Source organism: Nyctereutes procyonoides, unplaced genomic scaffold, assembly GCF_905146905.1.
Source record: "Nyctereutes procyonoides isolate TBG_1078 unplaced genomic scaffold, NYPRO_anot_genome, whole genome shotgun sequence".
Lineage (NCBI taxonomy): Eukaryota > Metazoa > Chordata > Mammalia > Carnivora > Canidae > Nyctereutes > Nyctereutes procyonoides.
The window spans coordinates 71,773,494-71,791,247 of NW_026575146.1; the positions used below are offsets into that span (position 1 = coordinate 71,773,494).

Here is a 17,754-nt window from a genome sequence, read left to right on the forward strand (position 1 = left end):
GAAGGCAGAGACAATGTCATTATTCCCAGCTCTTAACATAGAGCCTGGCACACAGCAGGCAATCAATAAATATGGATTGACTGAGCAATTGTTTTGGTGCCAGTGGAAGGCTGGGCTTGCAGCCACTCTTGCCAGCACGATGCCTTTCTTTCTTAGCTGGGTTTCTCATTAGAAATTTAGGGAGTGCGTCAGTGAAGATTCCCTTGGCTGCAAGTGACAAAATATATGGTGGCAAAATAAAGTGGTGGTGGTTTCAGGCTGGCTCAGCAACTTCGAGACCCCGTCAAGGACCTGAGCTCTCTGCATCCTTCTGCTTGACCACCCTCAGTGGGTTAACATATTTGTCTTATGTGGTAAGATGGCTGCTGGAGCTCCAGGCATCACGTCTTCACACAACTGTATCTGAAGACAAAAGGAGAGGGGTAGCCAGAGTCCCTTCTTACACCCCTTCCCTTGACCAACCTCATGAATGAGGAAAAAAACTTTCCTGGAATCCCATCAGCAAACTGCCCATATTGGTCCAAAACTAGCCACATCACTGCAAGGAAGGCTGGGAAACCAAACATCTCAGCCTGTATCATGGGAGGTGGGTCTGATAGCAAAGGAGGAGGAAACAACTAAAGCGTCTGTTTCAGGGAAGGAAAGGGAAAGGATGGAAGGTATTCTGGTTGAAGACTGGGATGAAAGAGGCCTTTAGGGAAATAAAACTCTTGATATATTCGGAAAGATGAAGGCTGGGGTCCTGGGTACCTGGAATCTTTCTGTCTTTTCTGTTTCAGAGCTTTCATTTCCTTTTTGATTGAAAAGGAAATGAAAGCTAATAACAAACCTAGCACAACTTGTTTTATACAGATAGGCGACTGTATTGCTTATGTAAATAAAGGTGGGTGTCAGGTCAGTTTTGATCCAGCTTCTCAATGTCACCATGGACTCAGTTTCCTTCCTCTCTGTATTGTGTAGTTTCTATCATTCTCAGGCTCTATGTGCTATCTTCCCCACCATTGCTATCCCCACAGACCCAAGATCTTCCATGTAATGGAGAAAAGCAACTATGCAGATCTAGATAGATCTCACATCATTGAGCTACATTATCCAGTGGAAGAGCATCTTGTGAAATCCATGCAGCTATGGTACTGTCTCATTAGCTGAGGGGCTTAAGTCAATCAGGGGCCACCTCTGTAATGGGTCAATTCCAAATCTACCAAAAGAGAGGGTAGAGATGATGCTGGGGAGGCACCACCGATGACCCTTCACCCTCGACTCACCCAAATCCTCAATGACACTGACATTTGCAGGCAGAGACTTTGGAAAAAGGCGTTTATTGGTGTGGTGGTCTCAACACTCCCCATGAATCAGAACACACGGCCCCCAGGGCCCCCCCGCCCCCTTCCTCGCATCCCTCCCCCTCCCCTCCCCAATCCCTGGACCCTGGGAATGGAAGACAATGTGGGATGGGGCCCACGCCCCCGTCTGAGGTACAGTCACTGCCCCTTGCCCCCCTGCCCCTGCTCTGAGCTCTTCCTCCCCAAGCTCTGGGTAGTGTGATTTGGGGTGGGTGTTTATAGCGGGTCTCCCAGGAGTCAGAGCTGGTGACCTGACATCTTGGTCTGGATGGGGGATGTTTGCGTGATGCCTCTCTCTTCCCCACGTTGTGTGGTGTGGTGTGCCAGGATTGCATATTCCTACAATTGGAGCTGAGGTTATGGCCTCTCAGCACCCCCTCCTGACAAGCTGCCCACCCTCGGGGGAACTACAGCTGGTCACCAGCTACAGGGCAGCTGGAGCCAGGAGCTATTGCTGGTCATTCGCTGGTATGTGTGTGTGTGTGTCTATCTGAGTGTGTGTGTGAGGGCAGTTGGGTCAGCCTTTGGGAGGTGCAGTTGTTGGAGAAGCCAGGGAGTGGTAGACCAGCAAGCCCACACCTGGGGGTGGCTACAGGGGCACTGAGGGCAGCTGGTTGGTGCTTGCGGGGGGCCAAGGGAGTTGGGGGTGGGGTAGGGCAAAGCACTGAGACAGACAGGTGACCACAGGCACCTGTCTGACAGTTGGATGGAAGCACCGATTGGCCCAGAGGGGACCAGAAAGTCAGGGGGCAGGGGAGGGAGGGCTGGCAGGGAAAGTGGGAAGGTCTCAGACTGCTGAGCCAGTGACGGGGACTCTGGCTACAGGCAGCTGGTGGTTGACGGCAAGGAGGCCCAGAGCCACGATGGGGATCCCCCACCTGCTCACAAAGGCTGAATGTTGAGCTCGACAGGTGAGCGCGACACCCCTCCTCACTCTCAACCTGGCCAGGAGACGCTCTTTCAACAGGGAGGGGGAGGGTGGTGTGCGTGCATATATTGGGAACGCAGGGAGCCTGGAAACCTCTCCTCACAGCTTCTGCCACGAAGCCCACATACCTACCTCCAGTCAGAGGTGAGAGGCAGCAGCATTGGGGGGCAGTGGGCGTGTGGGTGTTAGGGGAGGGAAGATTGCTGAGCCCCTTCCCTCCACACACATACACATACGTGCAGGCTCATGCTCACACACACCCACTACATACACACGATCCAGTTGACAGCCTGAGCTAAGAGAGGGGTGTGGGGTGGCCGGGGGTGGGTCACAATCGGAAACGTGAACAGTGGCGACAATGGCTGTAGAAAGATGCATAATTTTGCGTTATCCCTCACAGTGATGGGTTCTCTAAAGAGCTTTCCTCCTCTTCCTCCTCCTGCTCCTCCTCCTCTCTTCTTCCTCCTCGGTGGCAGAGAGCTCTTCCGCCCCCTCGAGACCCACGGTGCTTGCTCTCCCTTTTGCTCTCGCTCCCGGCCTCAGGCCCCGCGCAGGGGGAGGCGAGCTGCACTGGGTTCTTCCTACATCCTCCACCACAGCCAGCCCAGGGCGGAGAGGAGGGTCAGGGGCCCCGGGGGCCTTGGGGCTGAGTTCTCCAGGGATCCTGGGCCTGGGGAAAGAGAGAGGGGGTCACGGGAGTGACCTGGGAAGGCGAGACTCCGTGTGCGTCCCGCGGGGCTTTGGGTCTGCCGGGTCCTGGTCTCCGAGGGGGCTCTTGGAGCCTTCCTCTCTAGGGACCTTTCCGGGGCTTCCACTCTGCTCCTCCCACTCGGTTCCGAGTCATCTCGCTGAATATCTGTTTCTCTCTGCCACTCGGTCCCTCTCAAGAAAGGGACTTAGACAGAAAGATCTGTCTTTCTCAGATCTTCACGTCGTATGGTTTGGATCTACCCAGTACCGCCACGAAGCGTCTCGCAGTCGGCACGTCTGAAGTGGTACTCCTGACGTTTCTCCCCAAGACTGGGTACTGCCCCCACCCCAATATCTCTCCACTTCAATACTTTGTCACCACATCCCCATTCTCTCGGCTGCCCGAGCCAAACCTTGGGATCGCTTGGACGCCACCTGCTTCTTCCTGCCACCCTCAAAACATCTCCCACCGGGAGATGTGCCACCGCCCCCACCCCCCCGCCTCGGATTTCTGCAGCCACCGCCTCCTCGGTCCTCGGGCGCCCATCCTGCGCCCCCCTACAGGCCATTCCTCAAATAGCAGCCAAAGTGATTCTCTATAAGCATCAACCACTTGGTCATACTCCCCTGCTTCATAGCCTCCAGGGGCCTCACCCTGCGGTAGAATAAAACCCCAGATCTTTCCATGGCCCACGAGACTCTGCCTCTCCCTTCCTCTTCAGCCTCAGACTCCACGGTGATCACTCTGCTCAGGTCATGCTAGCCTCCTTGCTGTGCCTTTGCACACAGATACTGTTCCCTCTGCCCGCAAAGCTCTTCCCGCAGATCTCAGCGGGGCCGACTGCTTCTTCCCATTCCAGTCTCAGTTCCGCCCCCTAGTGGGGGCTCAATGAATCACATTCATTGAAGGAATGGGTTTCTCGTTTAGTCGCTTTGCTCGGGTCTCAGCGTCGGTCACTTCCCGAGCTCGCGGGGGTCTGGGGCAGTTCCGGCGCCGGCCCCGCCCCGCCCCCACCCGGCCCCGCCCCTCCCTCTCGGACGCACGCAGTAGCCGCATGGAAGCGCTGGACGTTCCCAGCCGGTTGGCGGCGCGACACGTGTAGTTGCCGTAGTGCCGGGCGCTCACGTTGGCGAAGAGAAGCATCGAGCGGGTGCGCTCCGTCTGCACCTTCAGGCCCTCCGCGGTGCCGCTGATCAGCCTGCCGGGGATCCAGGTCAGGGACCGCGCCGTGGGACCCTGGCCCGGGACCCCCTCGTGGCGCAGAGCCCCACTCCCCGCGACTCTCAGGTTCCCCGATTTCCCGGAGACCCCGAATCCTGCCCTCTACCCAGATTCGGGCTCTAGCTCCCCGCGGGTCCCCAGGCCACTTCCACAGACACCCCTCTCCAGGGAGCCCTGCCCCTCACGGTCACTGGACTCTCCCAGTGTGTCCCAGACCCTGCTAGACCCCAACCTCAATGGTCCTCTGAAGCTTCCCCACCCCATTCTCAGCATCGACCCCCGAACTTGTCCCTGAATAGCCCGAAGAGATCAGGCTCCAACATTCACCATGGGGGGACCAAAGTTTCCAGTAACCCTCGAGATCTCTCTGGGGCGCACCAGATTCCATCCCCCAGAAGCTGGATCCCCCAGTTCTCGGGACCTAGGGCTCGGCTGCGTCCCCACCCCACTCCCTCGGCCCGCCGCAGTGCTGTCCTCACAGTCTGTCATCCTTGTACCACTGGAAGTCCGCGGGGGGCACCGCCATGGCTTCGCAGCGCAGGAGGGCGGCCCGGCCCAGGGCCGTGCGGGCACTGGTCACGTCCGTGATGGTGGGAGGATCTGGGAAGGGCGAGAGTCAGCGAATTCCAGCGAGCTGGAGATGAAGGGGTTCTGTCCCTGTCCCCCTCCTCCCTCCTTCGCAGGGGTCCAGAACCCCCTTCCCCCTCCCCAGGGGCTGCCCCCCTTTCGTGCCCGGTGCCAAGGGGCTCACAGTTGACTGTGACCAGCACACGGCGGCTGTCGGGCGCCGAGTTAACGCCGTTGTGAGTCACGCACTCGTATTCCCCAGCCTGGCCTCGCTGGATGTCGGAAATCTCCAGGATCTCGCCCTCTGAGGTGAAGCCGTCTGTGCGGGGAGGGAAGGGGAGGGGGCGAGGCCGGACACAAACACTTAACACGGGACAACACGGGCACAACACGGACATACATCAGCGGGGCAGGCACCGCAGGGCCTGGAGTGCCCGGGGCAATGAGAGCCAGGAGGGGTTCGCAGGGCTTTGGGGTGGGGGTGTGGATCGGTAGGCCTGGGATCTCCTGCTAGGGGTGGGGCGGGGAATGAGGGTCTGGCGCCTAGTAACTAGAACCCAATGGGGAGGGTCCTAGAATTTGGGGATGCAACGGATCCAGGGATCTGGGAGCTCACGATTCAGATCATTAGGCTCACAGTACCCAGTAGGGAGGATCCCAGGTTCTTGGACCTCAGAAAGATCCAGATCATACAGATCCAAGGGGGGTGGGTCCAGAGGTCTGAGATCTTATTCTTGGGTTCAGGGAATCAGGATCTAGTAATTGGGATCCTCAATCTAGATATTTGGGGTCTGATGACACATCATCAGGCTCAGAAGACCCTTTGGGATCCAAGGACCTACAAGGATCCAGAATCTCAAGCCCAGGATCGTGGGGCTCAGATGACCCAGTGGGAAAGGATCTAGGATCAGAGACCTAGTTTTTGGGTTCTGGGGTCTCGGGGGATAGAGTGATTGGCACCATTGGTCTCTAAAGACTCAGTGAACAAGGGCCTAGGGATCTGGGGGAATGGTGGTGGAGATCCAGGTAAAAGGGGTGGTGGATGTCCAGGATCTGGAATGTCATGTTCAGGTGCCTTGGTGATATGTTTGGGGGAAGCCTAGAGTAGTGGTTCTCAGCTCTATCACCAGAATCACCTGAAGGGCTTGTTAAAACAGACTGGTGGTGGTGGTGGTGGTGGTGGTGGTGGTGGTGGTGGTGGTGGTAGGGGGAAGTTCTAATTCCTAAGGCCTGGTATGGGCCCAGAATGTGCATTTCTGGCCAGCTCCCAGTGATGCTGATGCTGCTGGCTTGGGCACCACACTTTGAGAACTGCTGGGTGAGAGCATCCAGCAGAGGAGATACAGTGAGGTGACCAGGAGATGGAAACAGGGGCCTGGGCCACTGTTATTGTTACTGTTACTGTTGTAACCTGATTTAGGATTAGTGATAGCGATTCTGCACCCAGAATTATGTGAACTGGTGGGGAACATGGGGACAGAGGGCAGGCTGCGGTCTAGCGGGTGAGTTTGATAAAATGGTTCAGGCCAGCAGGTGGTGAAGACCCTAAGGCTCTGGGGGCTGCTGGTGAAATAATGGGATCAAAGTGGGAGGGGGAAATCAGGTCATGACAAGGATTGGGGGGTCAGGGGAAGGGGGACTCTGGGAATCTAGCTAGGGACATGGGGAATCGAGGGGCCCAGATTGTGGAGCGGGGAAGGGGCTTTGGACCAGGGGTGGGATCCTCACCTCGGAGCTGCCTCCAGGTGACTGTGGGCTCTGGCCGTCCCACGGCCAGGCAAAGCAGGTTCACATTGCCCCCCTCATTCACCGTCACAGGTGAGGAGATGTTCACAATGCGGGCGGGGACTGTAGGCCAGGAGGGGAGAGGCCAGTGAGAGGCTGAATATGGCCTCCCAGGACCCAGGAATCTAGGCCCCCAGCCCCCTCTTCCCTCAGACTTAGGAGTCAGGCCCCCAGCCCCTCCTCCCTCAGATCCAGGGGTCCAGACCCCAACCCTCTCCTTCCTCAGACCCAAGGGTCTAGCCAACATTCCCTCTGTCTTTCTAAGAATTCCTCTGTGTTTCTCACTTGCCTCTGGGTCTGGCTCCTTGTCTAACTGTTGGTCTCTCTCCCATTCTTTCTGTCTCTGTCTCTTTCTCTGTCTCTGTCTCCCTTCACCCGAACTTGGTTTCTCTGCCTTCTCTTCTGAATTCCTCCCACCTTATCTCAGTCTGCTTTTATTTATTAATTGTTATTATTCTTATTTTAAACAATTAATTTCTATAACATTCATATGGGGCTTCCAGCAATGGTAACCCTGTTCTAAGTGTTTTACACAAATTAGCTCATTAAACCTTCACCACTCTACCACCCTCTGGGGTAGATGTTGCTATATTCATCAATTCTAACACATATGGCTGTTTCTCCCACCCATCTGAACATTGTTCCAATCAGGATGGCCTGACAACCTAGGATGCCAGAGTTTAACTGGTAGAATTATTTTTCTTTTCTTTCTTGGCAGAGGGTAAAATAAAGATGCCCTTTTCTGTTGATGATGCTTTGAATGTGATGCATGACAGAGTCATCCTCATTTTGCAGATGAGGAGTCCGAGGCCGCCCGCTTGCTCAGGGTCCCTCAGCAGCTGGATGGTCTGGCTCCTGAGTTGGGGCTTGTCATGGCCCGGCTGGGCTGTCTCTGTCTTCCTATCAGTCCAACTGTTCCCTGCCCTCCAGACCGTTTCTGATGCCATGTGGGGCAGCCACCTGAGCTTTTTCCCCCATTTCTCTGTCTTCTGCCCACCTCTCCCTGTCTGAATTCTGGGGCATCCAGCCCTGTGGGACCCACTCTGCACATCTGACTCATTTTCTCCCCTGACCCCTGCAGTGCCACTTTTTTTCCCAGTACCAGTCTGTGGGTCACGGGTCTCAGCTCAGACACTATGTCTGGGAAGCCACCTCCTTAGAAAGTCAGCTTCAAAAGGTCAGGGGCAGCCTGCCTGGCTCCTTTATCTTCAGGGCCTAGAGCAATGCCTGCACATAGTAGGTGCTCAATAAACAGAGCTGAGTGAATGGCTGCAGTCTTCTCTGTGCACTCCCTGACCTCTGTAGCTCTCCTGTCCTAGAAGCTGTCATGCTGAAGGGTCACTCTCCAAGTGACTGTCCCTCCTGTTTGGCTGAAATCTGCAAGGGTAGGGTGTGTGTCTGCCTTCCACACCATGTATCTCCAGGATCAGAGAGCGGGCAGTTGGTAAGGGTGTGCGAATTCCCTCTCCTTCATGCCCTCCACCCCCTTTGCCACCCCAGGCCCAGTGGAGGGCTCACCGTGGACGATGAGGTAGACCTGAGTGGTGTACGGCTGGTGGCGGGTCTGGAAGGAGCAGGTGTAGAGGCCCTCATCGCCGAGCCCCACCTGGGTGATGAGGATGGAGAACTCCTCGGGTGTGTTGATGAGCAGCCTCACCCGTGGGTCACTGGTCCAGCGGTCATTGCCCGCGTACAGGATGTTGGAGCGGTTCAGCCAGGCCACGCGGGTCACATGCTCGTCAATGAAGCAGCTTTAGGGAGGACAAGGGAGGAGGGCTCTTCTCTCTCCCACCCCAGAAGGCCCTCTGGGTTCTGCCATCTTGGGGGCTTGGAAGTGGGTAAACTCAGCCTTAGACGGAGTTTGAGCCCAAGTGCACAATGAAGGGGTAGCTAATGGTTACTGAGTGATTGTTGTGTGCTAGAGACTGGAAAAGTACTTGGAACACTCTGGGAGAGACAGAGATGCTGGACAGAGATCCAGAGACAGGAGGACAGAGATCCAGAGAGTGGGGACAGAGATCCAGAGAGAAAGGGGATAGAGATCTAGAGAGAAGGGGGACAGAGACCCAGAAAAGGGGGGACAGAGATTCAGAGGGAGAGGGGACAGAGATCCAGAGAGCGGGGGACAGAGATCCAGAGGGAGGCAGGACAGAGATCCAGGGATAAGGGGACAGAGATCCAGAGACAGGGGGACAAAGACCCACAGAGAAGGGGGAACCAAGATCTAGAGAAAGGAGACAGAGATCCAGAGAGAGGGTACAGAGATCCAGAGAGAAGGAGGACAGAGATCCAGAGAGGGGGGACAGAGATCCAGAGAGGGGGGGAACTGAGATCTAGAGAGGGGTGAACAGAGACCCAGAAAGAGGAGGGGTAGAGACCAAGAGAGAGGGTGACAGAGACCCAGACAGAAGGGGGGCAGAGACCCAGAGAGAGGGGACAGAGATCCAGAGAGAAGGACAGAGACCCAGAGAGATGGGGACAGGGCCAGAGAGCATGGCTGACCCAGTGTGGGGAGCAGCATTGATCTGGGGAAATAAGCCTGGCTCCATCTTCTAAGCAGTCAGTGTGCTGAGCTCTCTGAACTGGGAGTGTGTGTGTACAAAATGTTAAATCCCTGTGACAGCCAATATAGTGGTTATCTTTCCTCCACCCACTAGACAGATGGGGAGACTGAGGCCCAGGCATGGAACCAGGCCCAGAGTCCATGCCCTTAACCACCTCTCCTGACTGACAGGGCCAGGCTGTGCCCCAGGGAAGGTGAAGGAGCAGGACTGGGTGATTTCTGAGTCCCTGAGATGGAAGGTACCTGAGGGTGGCGTTGTCACCTTCGCACACTGTGTAGTTGTCCGCAGGAGAGCTGAACTCCAGGCTCTGGGACAGCAGCCCTGCAGAGGGGAGGGCCAGCTCAGCTTGGCAGCTCAGCAGGGACTGTACATGTCTGCACATACACACACATGCCCTTGCAGACATAGACATTTCCCACACTCACTGGCACACAGTCATGGATGTTTCCAGAGACACACGGCAGATGTGCTCAGAGCAAACATGTGCAACGTGTTCCTTTCCACAAGCTCACAGAGACTCAGACAGACTGGGACACACAATCCCACATACCTCCAGAGACACTGAGACAACATCCCAATCACAGCACACAAATACACATATACACACGCATACCTATTCACAAATGCAGTGTACAGGGGAACACACATATACATATGCACAGATACACAACTGCATAAATGTATATGCAGATATACACGTACACAGCAGGCACATGTACACAGATGCATATGTACACATTCACAGTGTACAGACACACACTCAAAGTTCAAGAACACAGATACATATATGCAATAAACACAGATACACACAGATTCCATGTACATGGGCATACACATATTCAAACTTATGACACATATATACACACAGATGCACACATGTACACGTCAATTCAGAAATATATGGAAATACACACAGAACTCCCCACGTATGTACACAGACGTACAGACACATAATCGCAAACACATGCACACGAACACAGATGCATGTGTATATCCACTCAGACACACATCTGTCACAGATGCACAAATACATCCTTGGGCCTTGGGTTTGTACAGCCACACAAACCTTCGCAGACACATGCGTCTACAGACACACCCGCCTGCCTGCCTGCTCACAAGGCGCGCTTGCAGGTAGGTGCACGCCCACGCCTGCCCGCACCCTCCAGCACAGCTCAGGGGCACCATCGCCTGGCAGAGCCCCCACCCCCACCCATTCATCTCTGTGGACCACGGCCAGTGGGCTGGACCAGGGCCAGGGAGTGGGGGCTGGGCATGCGGAGGCGGAGGATGGAGGATGGAGCCGGCACCAGGCGGGGGAGAGGAGGCTGGATGACCTTGGATGCCTGGGAAGGAGGGCCTGGTGTGGGGTTGCCCTGCCCCCGCCCTGGCATGAGGAGCTAATTAATCTAATGAATTAATTGCCCGTGCCGCCCCAATGACTCCCGGGGGCCCTCTCCATCAGCAGCCCCTCAGGACAGCGCTGGGGAAGAGCCAGTGCAGTGGGCTCACCAGGTCCTGAGGTTTGGGGTGGGCCCTGCAGCCCCTCACCGTGGCCGGAGTCACTTCTGGATGCAGGGAAGGGGCCTGCCTGTCCTGAGCTGTGCAGAGTGGACGCTGCCACACACAGCCCTGGTAAGAGAAGGAGACCGCCAGGAGGTGGACACACGCAGAGACAAGACACATCGCTGGGGCCCAGGGAGGACACCCAGCGCCAGGGCTGGGCCAGGAGACCATCCCACACTCCAACACATGGAGGGCCATGTGGCCTGTTCAGAGGCACAGGTGCACACACGCTCCTGCTGACACACAGCCCCGAACACAAACCCAGCAGAAGGTCACCCCACCATATACAACTAGATGCACACAGTTGTACTGACACTAACAGTCCCAGATGCAGTCTACATACAGGCAGTTAGAGCCCCATCCAGAGGGCCATCTCTCTCTCTCTCTGTCTCTGTCTCGTCTCTCTCTCTCTCACACACACACACTAACACTGGCCTAATCAGTCATGCTGACACTACCAGCCCAAGGGCTATGCTCACCATCCCCCGCCCCTGCACTCTGGAAAGTCGTGCAGAAAGCTACAGCGTGCAATGAAACAGCTATACTGTCACAGCCTCTCCAATACAAAGGAGCTGCCCTGGGCCAAGAATCAGGCGCATGCAGTCACGCTGTCACCTATGATCAGATCATACACAGCCACATCCACACACACACATCTACACACACACCACAGGACCTGTCATACTCCTGCTCACACATTCCTAGATCAGGGCCTCTCCACTTTGGCACCACTGATGTTTGGGGTCGGATGATTCTTCACCGTGGGGACTCTCCTGTCCCCACAGGGGACAGTGGGGACTATGCACTGCAGGATGTTTAGCAGCTTCCCTGGCCTCTACCTACTTTGCAGTGGTGACAACCACAAATGCCTCTCGACGTTGACAGGTGCCCCACAGGGGGCAAAATTTCCCCTCATCGCCCTGGGACAGCCACTGTCCAAGGCTACAGGAGGAACATCCGGCTCAAGTTGAAGATGGAGCTGTCCAAGGTCCCCCAGGCTTCGGGACCCAGGGCTACTGGGCTAAGCCCTGGACAATACCCAGGTGCTGCCCGCAGGAGCTAGGCCCACAAACCCAGGCAAGTAGGACCCCAATCACATGTCCTGACATACAGAAATACAGACAGACACACACCCCTTCCAAGGGGATCTTTCCAACACTCAGAACTGCCCCCAGGACAAAGGCCTAGCCCCTCAACCTGGGTCCAGGGCCCTGGGGTCACTGCGTGGCCCAGCTCTGTGTTCCTCACTATTCCCCTCATCCCTCTGTCCCACCGTTTATGACAAAAATGCTTCTCCTTCTTCAGGGGTCTAATATAATGAGGCCTCTCCTAGGAGAGACAGCCCCGTATGAGCTCCTGCCCTCCTCTCAGGGCAGCTTGGAACAGCGTCATCTGCCTCCCCCACCTGCTCCTCCAGGGCAGAGCTTGGTCCAGACCATCTGTGTCCCCAGCACACCCAGCTCCAGGCTCAGCTGAGGGCAGTCCCAGGAGGTACATGATGCAGGAATCCATGTCTGAGGCAGGTCTTATTCTTGGTCCCTGTGTCTATAAATGTGGATATCCTGAGTCTGCATTCCTGTCTCACACAATTCCCAGACTCCGGGATCAGGAACTCCCTCCCTTCTCCCTGCTGTGTGACCTTGGGCAAGTCCCTTCCCTTTTCTGGGCTTCTGTTAAGTGGAGGTAGGGGTTGGGTTAGTCATTTCACCACCCACTCTGTCCCTGAGCACGGCTCTTCATTCGGTATCAGTTCTGATCACCCCAGGATCCTGTCTGAGCCTGTTTCCCTCACCAGATGGGAGCCTCTCAGGGTGGAGCTGGGGTCTGACCCACCTGCAGGGTCCCAGCATTGCTGGTTCTGGGTCTGTCCCACAGAAGACCACAAAAGATACATAATGTATAAAAAACAAGCTGGTGCACATGAGATCCACTCTGTAGGAATTATGCTTGAAAAACTCTCTCTTAATTCTGGGAACTCTCCCTAACCCTCTCTGAACCTGATCTGTATTCCGAACAATGCCTGGACTACCTCCAGTAGAGCTCATATCACGCCACAGTGACCATCTGTGCCTGTTTCCCCCAATAGACTAGAAGTTTCTTGAGGGCAGAGCCTGGGTCTGACTCAGGTCTGTATCCTCAGGATTTCTCAGCCTAGGGCCTGACCCTGGTAGGCCTTGGGAAATATTTGCTGAGTGAATGTAAATAGATACCTACAACTTGTGTCTCCAACTCTTGAACTCCTACTCATTCTTCAAGACCCAAACTCAAATGCCCTTTCCTCCAGAAGGACCTCCCTGACTGTTTAAGATGGAGAGTCTCAACCCTTTCTACTGGTCTCTTCCACTCATCCCCCATAACTTTTATCACCCCAATACTTCTAACCCATTCACCAAATTCATATACCTACATTTAACTAACTCTATTTCTATAAAATTTTCTCCCATCCATTAAATCTCTTTATTAACCTCCCCTCTCTTACAATAATCATTTCTCCAATAATCACCAAACATATTTTATCCCTCACTCACCTCATAAAACCCTAAAACATTTTAAAATATCTTTCAAAAATCTCCCATCCTCCCCCCATAAACTCACTCTAACTCTTCTCCTTTCCACCCATACTATAAAAAAAAAAAACAAAACCCCCCCCCAAAAACCCCCAAAAACCCCCCCCCCCCCCCCCCCCCAAAAAAACCATACCCCACCCCAAATATAACACCCCCCCCCCCCCCCCCCCCCCCCCCCCCCCCCCCCCCCCCCCCCCCCCCCCCCCCCCCCCCCCCCCCCACCCTTCCCCCCTTTATTCCCCCCCCCTTCCTTTCCTTATTTTTTCTTCCTAAGAGCACCTTTTTAAGAAACACCTACTGCTATCCCTGGTTCGGTGTCAGTCCCTTGGGGGTGGGGGTGGGGGCGAGGGCAGAGCGGCTGTTGCTCAGTACCCAGCACCCACCAGAGTCGGCAACTCATGTACAGATGCCCTGTCAGCTTCTGCTCTAACGCCACCAAGCCAGCATAACCAGGCCACTCAAAGAACAGACTGGGGACCTGGGCTGCCTGGGTTTGAGTCCCAGCACTGCTGTTTAGTTGCATGAATCACTTCACCCCGCCAGGACTCATGTTTCTCCCTCTATGAGTGGGGATGATCATTGTGCCTCCCTCATCGCATTGTGGTGGGGAGGATGAAAAGAGATCACCCCAGCAACAGGTTCAATGCAGAGCCTGCTAGCTGAGTGCTTGCCAACAGCTGTACATGTGCTGACTGATGGGATGATAACGATGATGTGGTAGGTGCCCCAGCCTGTCTGGGGGGGTGGGGGGCAGGGAGTGGTCCTAGAAGGACCACTCAGGTCTCTGCCAGTCTGGACTGGTAGCCCTCATCCCTGCTTGATAAATCAAGGGATGGAGGTCACAGGTAGGTGAGCTTCCTCCTCTAAAGAGAGAAAGAGATTTCGAACCAGATGGAGAACAATTGGGTTGAAGATAAGCACCTCCCACCCCCCCCAAGGGGGGAACTTTGGTGAAGCTGGAACCCTCCAACGGGGCTTTCCCAGGACAGATGCCCGGACTCCTAGAGTTCAGATGCTGAGCCAAGAGCCCTAGAACTTTCCATTACATGTTGGCTGCTCCTTTTTGCTGGTTCCCACCTCAGGACCTTTGCCTCTACTGTCATTCCTTCGGGATCTTTGATAGGCTGAATTCTCTTCTTTCAGTGTGAACTCCACTCCCGGCAGCTTAGAGAGGGCTCCCTCGACCACCACACCTCACATGCTCAGCTCATCCCTGAAGTCACTCCCAACTTCTTTACACTACCTGTCACTCTCTGAAATTACCTGTTTACTCATTGCTTGTTTTTAGGTTTTGATCTCTCTCCATCCCTCTAGGCTAGAAGCTCCTTGAGAGCTCCTCGACTTCATCTGGCTTGCTCACTGCCCTGTGTCTATAGATCTCCAGTGCCCAGAACAGAGACTTTGTGCTCAGTAAATATCTGTCACATATCCAGTCCGGACAGACCAGGTGCCCAGAGGGCGGGGGACAGTGCCCCATGCCTGCCCCCTGCCGTCAAACACCCCTCACCAGCTGCCCAGGGCTGCCCTGCACCGCTTCCTGCAGCTACCTCTGCAACTGAATAGATACATGTGAGTGTGAGTGTGTGTGTGTGTGTGTGAGTGTGAGTGTTGGCATAAGGAATTTACAAGACACTAAAGATAGAGCAATATCTACACATGCCAGGGAGCTGAAGTTAGGTGGGAAAAAGCCAGTTGCAGGGAAATGGGCTGATTTTGTTTCTATCTCGGGAAGCAACATTCCGGAACAAACCAATACCTTACATATGTTCAACTCGGTGTGTCTGCCTGTGTGTGAGCGAGGGAGAGCTGTGGCCCTGGCTCTCTCAAGAAAGTGTGTTTGGGCAGGGGCGGGGCCAGGGTAAGGTAGGTTTTGCTCTGATACATGTTTGTAGTGGAATGCTCACTTGCATGCATTCCTTCTGGAATTTGGGAAAGAGCAAATGAATCGGAGGAGAGAAGAATGCAATTTTGTCTACGTGGCCCCCCTGCTTTTTCTCAGAGCGCCCCAACTGGCAGTGGGTGCAGCTGCCTTGCTGCCACCTAGTTTGGTCTCAGCCTACCCCTGCCCTGTCCCTTTTTGCCCCCCACCCCCACCCCAATCTCCCACAGAGAACCCAAGGCCCAGGAGTGGGAGAGGACTTGACCTAGGTCACCGGCGGCCTCCGGGCGCCCAGAAGCTCCCCCCAGGTGTGTGTACAACAGTGATTTCTGGGATCTGGAAGATCCAAAGTGGAAAGTGAGAAGTTATCTTGAGACTGGAGGAAACAAGGAGGTGGTGAGGGGTCAGGGGAGGAAGGACAGTGGGAGTGGGGGGGCACAGAGACAAGGTGGGATGGGGGTCACGAGGAGCAGGGGAAGGAGAAGGCAAGAGACAAGGAAAGGCCAAGGACAACAATGGGAGCCGCCAGTGATGGTGAATTCCCAGGAGTGAAAGGAGCGAGGGTCAAGGGACCTGTGAGGAAGTGAGGAGAGGACACAGACACGCGTGTGTGACAACGGGAAGCAGTTCCCGAGGCAGGGAGGGACAGATGTGAAATTGTGCTGAGACCAGCAGGGACAGAGAGACAGGGACCCAGAGACAGAGACAAACGGGATGTCCCCCAGAGCTAGGGAGCCTCTGGAAATGACCTAAAGAGACAGACAAGTGAGAGACAGGGCAACGCAGACAGGCAGGCAGAGTCAGACCGTGATTCAAGCAGGTCAGGCCAGGGGAACGCTCAACCCACCGAGGCTCCAGCCTGCCAAGGCCCTAGGGCTGGGGGGCCCGGGTGCGTGGACAGGCGTCCCGCGGGCACAGAGCCATGTTGGTGTGGCTGTGGGCGTCTGCGGGTGCGGCCCTGGGTCAGCCTCGGTGACGGTGTTTATGTGTCTGTGCGTGACCCAGTGTGTGTGGGTGGGAGGCTGAGAGTGGCTGCCTCCTTGAGGCGGGCTGAGGACTCTAGGTTGTCCCTGACTGTGTGTCCCTGACTATAATCCTTGGTTCAGGGCAGGGCCTGGGGGAATCCTCCAGAAGCATTGAATTAACCCTGATCTCCTGCCTCAGTGCTCTGTTCTCCCCTCCTCAGGGGGCACCTCCCGGACCATCCCTGGGCTGCCAGCACTGGGGAGACTTAAGGTCCCGCAGACATCCACATCCTCTGTGCACAGACAGCCTGGGGTCACCCCTCCCCAATCTTCCCCAGTCTCATTAACCCTTTGACCCCGTGTTAACCCTTCCCTTCCTTCCTTTCTCAATCTGCCCCTCTCTTATCCTCAGTCTCTGAACCCTGCTTCCTACATCTGAGTCCCCAGCCCAGTGTCCCCAACTTCCTGGATCACCAGCTCCATTCCCCTATATAACTGCAGCTTCCCAAACACCAGCACTTTCTCCCAATCTACATGACCCAGCTGGGAGGCCAGAGCCTCTCTTCTTTTCCTGGCCCTGGGATGGGGGTCTGTGGATACCCTTGCCACCTTCTCTTACACCATCCCCCCACCTTTGCCCAGAAACGCCTACCCCAGCCTTTAGGCCAGGACCCCCTCAGGGACTGTCTCTGCTCAGAGATGAAGACCCCCCGACGGGGCATCCCACTTCCCCTCCACACCCCAACTCAGTTCAGGGATCTCGCCCAGGGACCCTTAACTTCAGCTTGATCCCATTCCCTGATCGGGAACCGCAGACCCCCGCCCCCAGGCCGGGATCAGGTGTCCGCGACCCCCTCACCGGCCCGGAGAAGCCGACCTCCGCCCCTAGGCCCAGGCTCGAGCCCCAGGACGCGGAACCCTGCCCCCGGGCGCGAATCCAGATGTCCAAGACCCCCCTTCCCAGCCGGGGGGCTGCAGCCCCCGCCCCCGGGCCCAGACCTCCGCGTCCGGGAGCCTCCCGTTCCCCGCCCGGGATGCAGCCCCCGACCCCCAATCCCCGCTCGGACCACGGCGTCCCGGCCGAGCCCCCCGCCCCCCTCCCCCCGCCCCCGACGCTGCGGTACCTCGGCTGATGACGGCCAGGCCGGCCAGGGCGGCGGCGGCGAGAAGCCGGAGCCGGGCCCCGGGCGTAGGGGGGGGCATCGCGGCAGCGGCGGCGCGAAGGGGGAGGGGATGGGGGGGCCGGTCCGGGGCGCGCGAGGCCGGGGGGAGAGGGGGAGGGGGAGGGGGGACCCCGCCTGCGGCTGCACCGGCCCGGGGGGCGGCGGGGGCGGGGGGAGGGGGCTGGGGGGGCGCGACGAGGCGGCCGGAGCTGCTGCAGACCCGGGGAGGGGGGCGGCGCTGACGGGCAGGACGGCCGACCAATCAGGGGAGGCGGGGGGCCGGGGAGGCGGGGCCGAGGGGGGGTTGCTTGTTGGAGGGAGAGGCCTTTGTTACTGCCGCCCGGCCCCTACCCCCTCCCGCCCCGGGCGTCCCCGCGTCTTCCCACCTCGGATCCCCAGAACCCCGGGTCTGGGACACTTCCTGAGCCCACCTTCTTTCTGCTTCGTGTACTAACATCATCCTCCCTCAGACCCAGGAGTCCAGCCCCCCAGCCCCCTCCTCCCTCAGACCCAGGAGT

General features: G+C 56.6%; 1 protein-coding gene across 2 annotated transcripts; it reads right to left on the reverse strand.

Moving 5' to 3' along the window:
* Positions 1-1,434: 1,434 nt before the first annotated feature.
* Positions 1,435-17,309, reverse strand: IGLON5 (IgLON family member 5). 2 transcript variants are annotated; one of them, XM_055311201.1, is made up of 9 exons: positions 17,198-17,295; positions 10,609-10,728; positions 9,342-9,420; positions 8,054-8,286; positions 6,479-6,598; positions 4,935-5,069; positions 4,663-4,783; positions 4,006-4,160; positions 1,435-2,941 (listed from the first exon to the last, which is right to left on the reverse strand). In XM_055311201.1, the coding sequence occupies exons 1-9, from the start codon at positions 17,274-17,276 to the stop codon at positions 2,853-2,855; spliced, it is 1,131 nt and encodes a 376-aa protein (XP_055167176.1). In that variant the 5' UTR covers positions 17,277-17,295; the 3' UTR covers positions 1,435-2,852. The 2 variants fall into 2 exon arrangements, with proteins under 2 accessions (XP_055167176.1, XP_055167177.1); XM_055311202.1 differs by lacking the exon at positions 10,609-10,728 and having other exon boundaries at positions 17,198-17,309.
* Between the last annotated feature and the right edge of the window lie 445 nt (positions 17,310-17,754).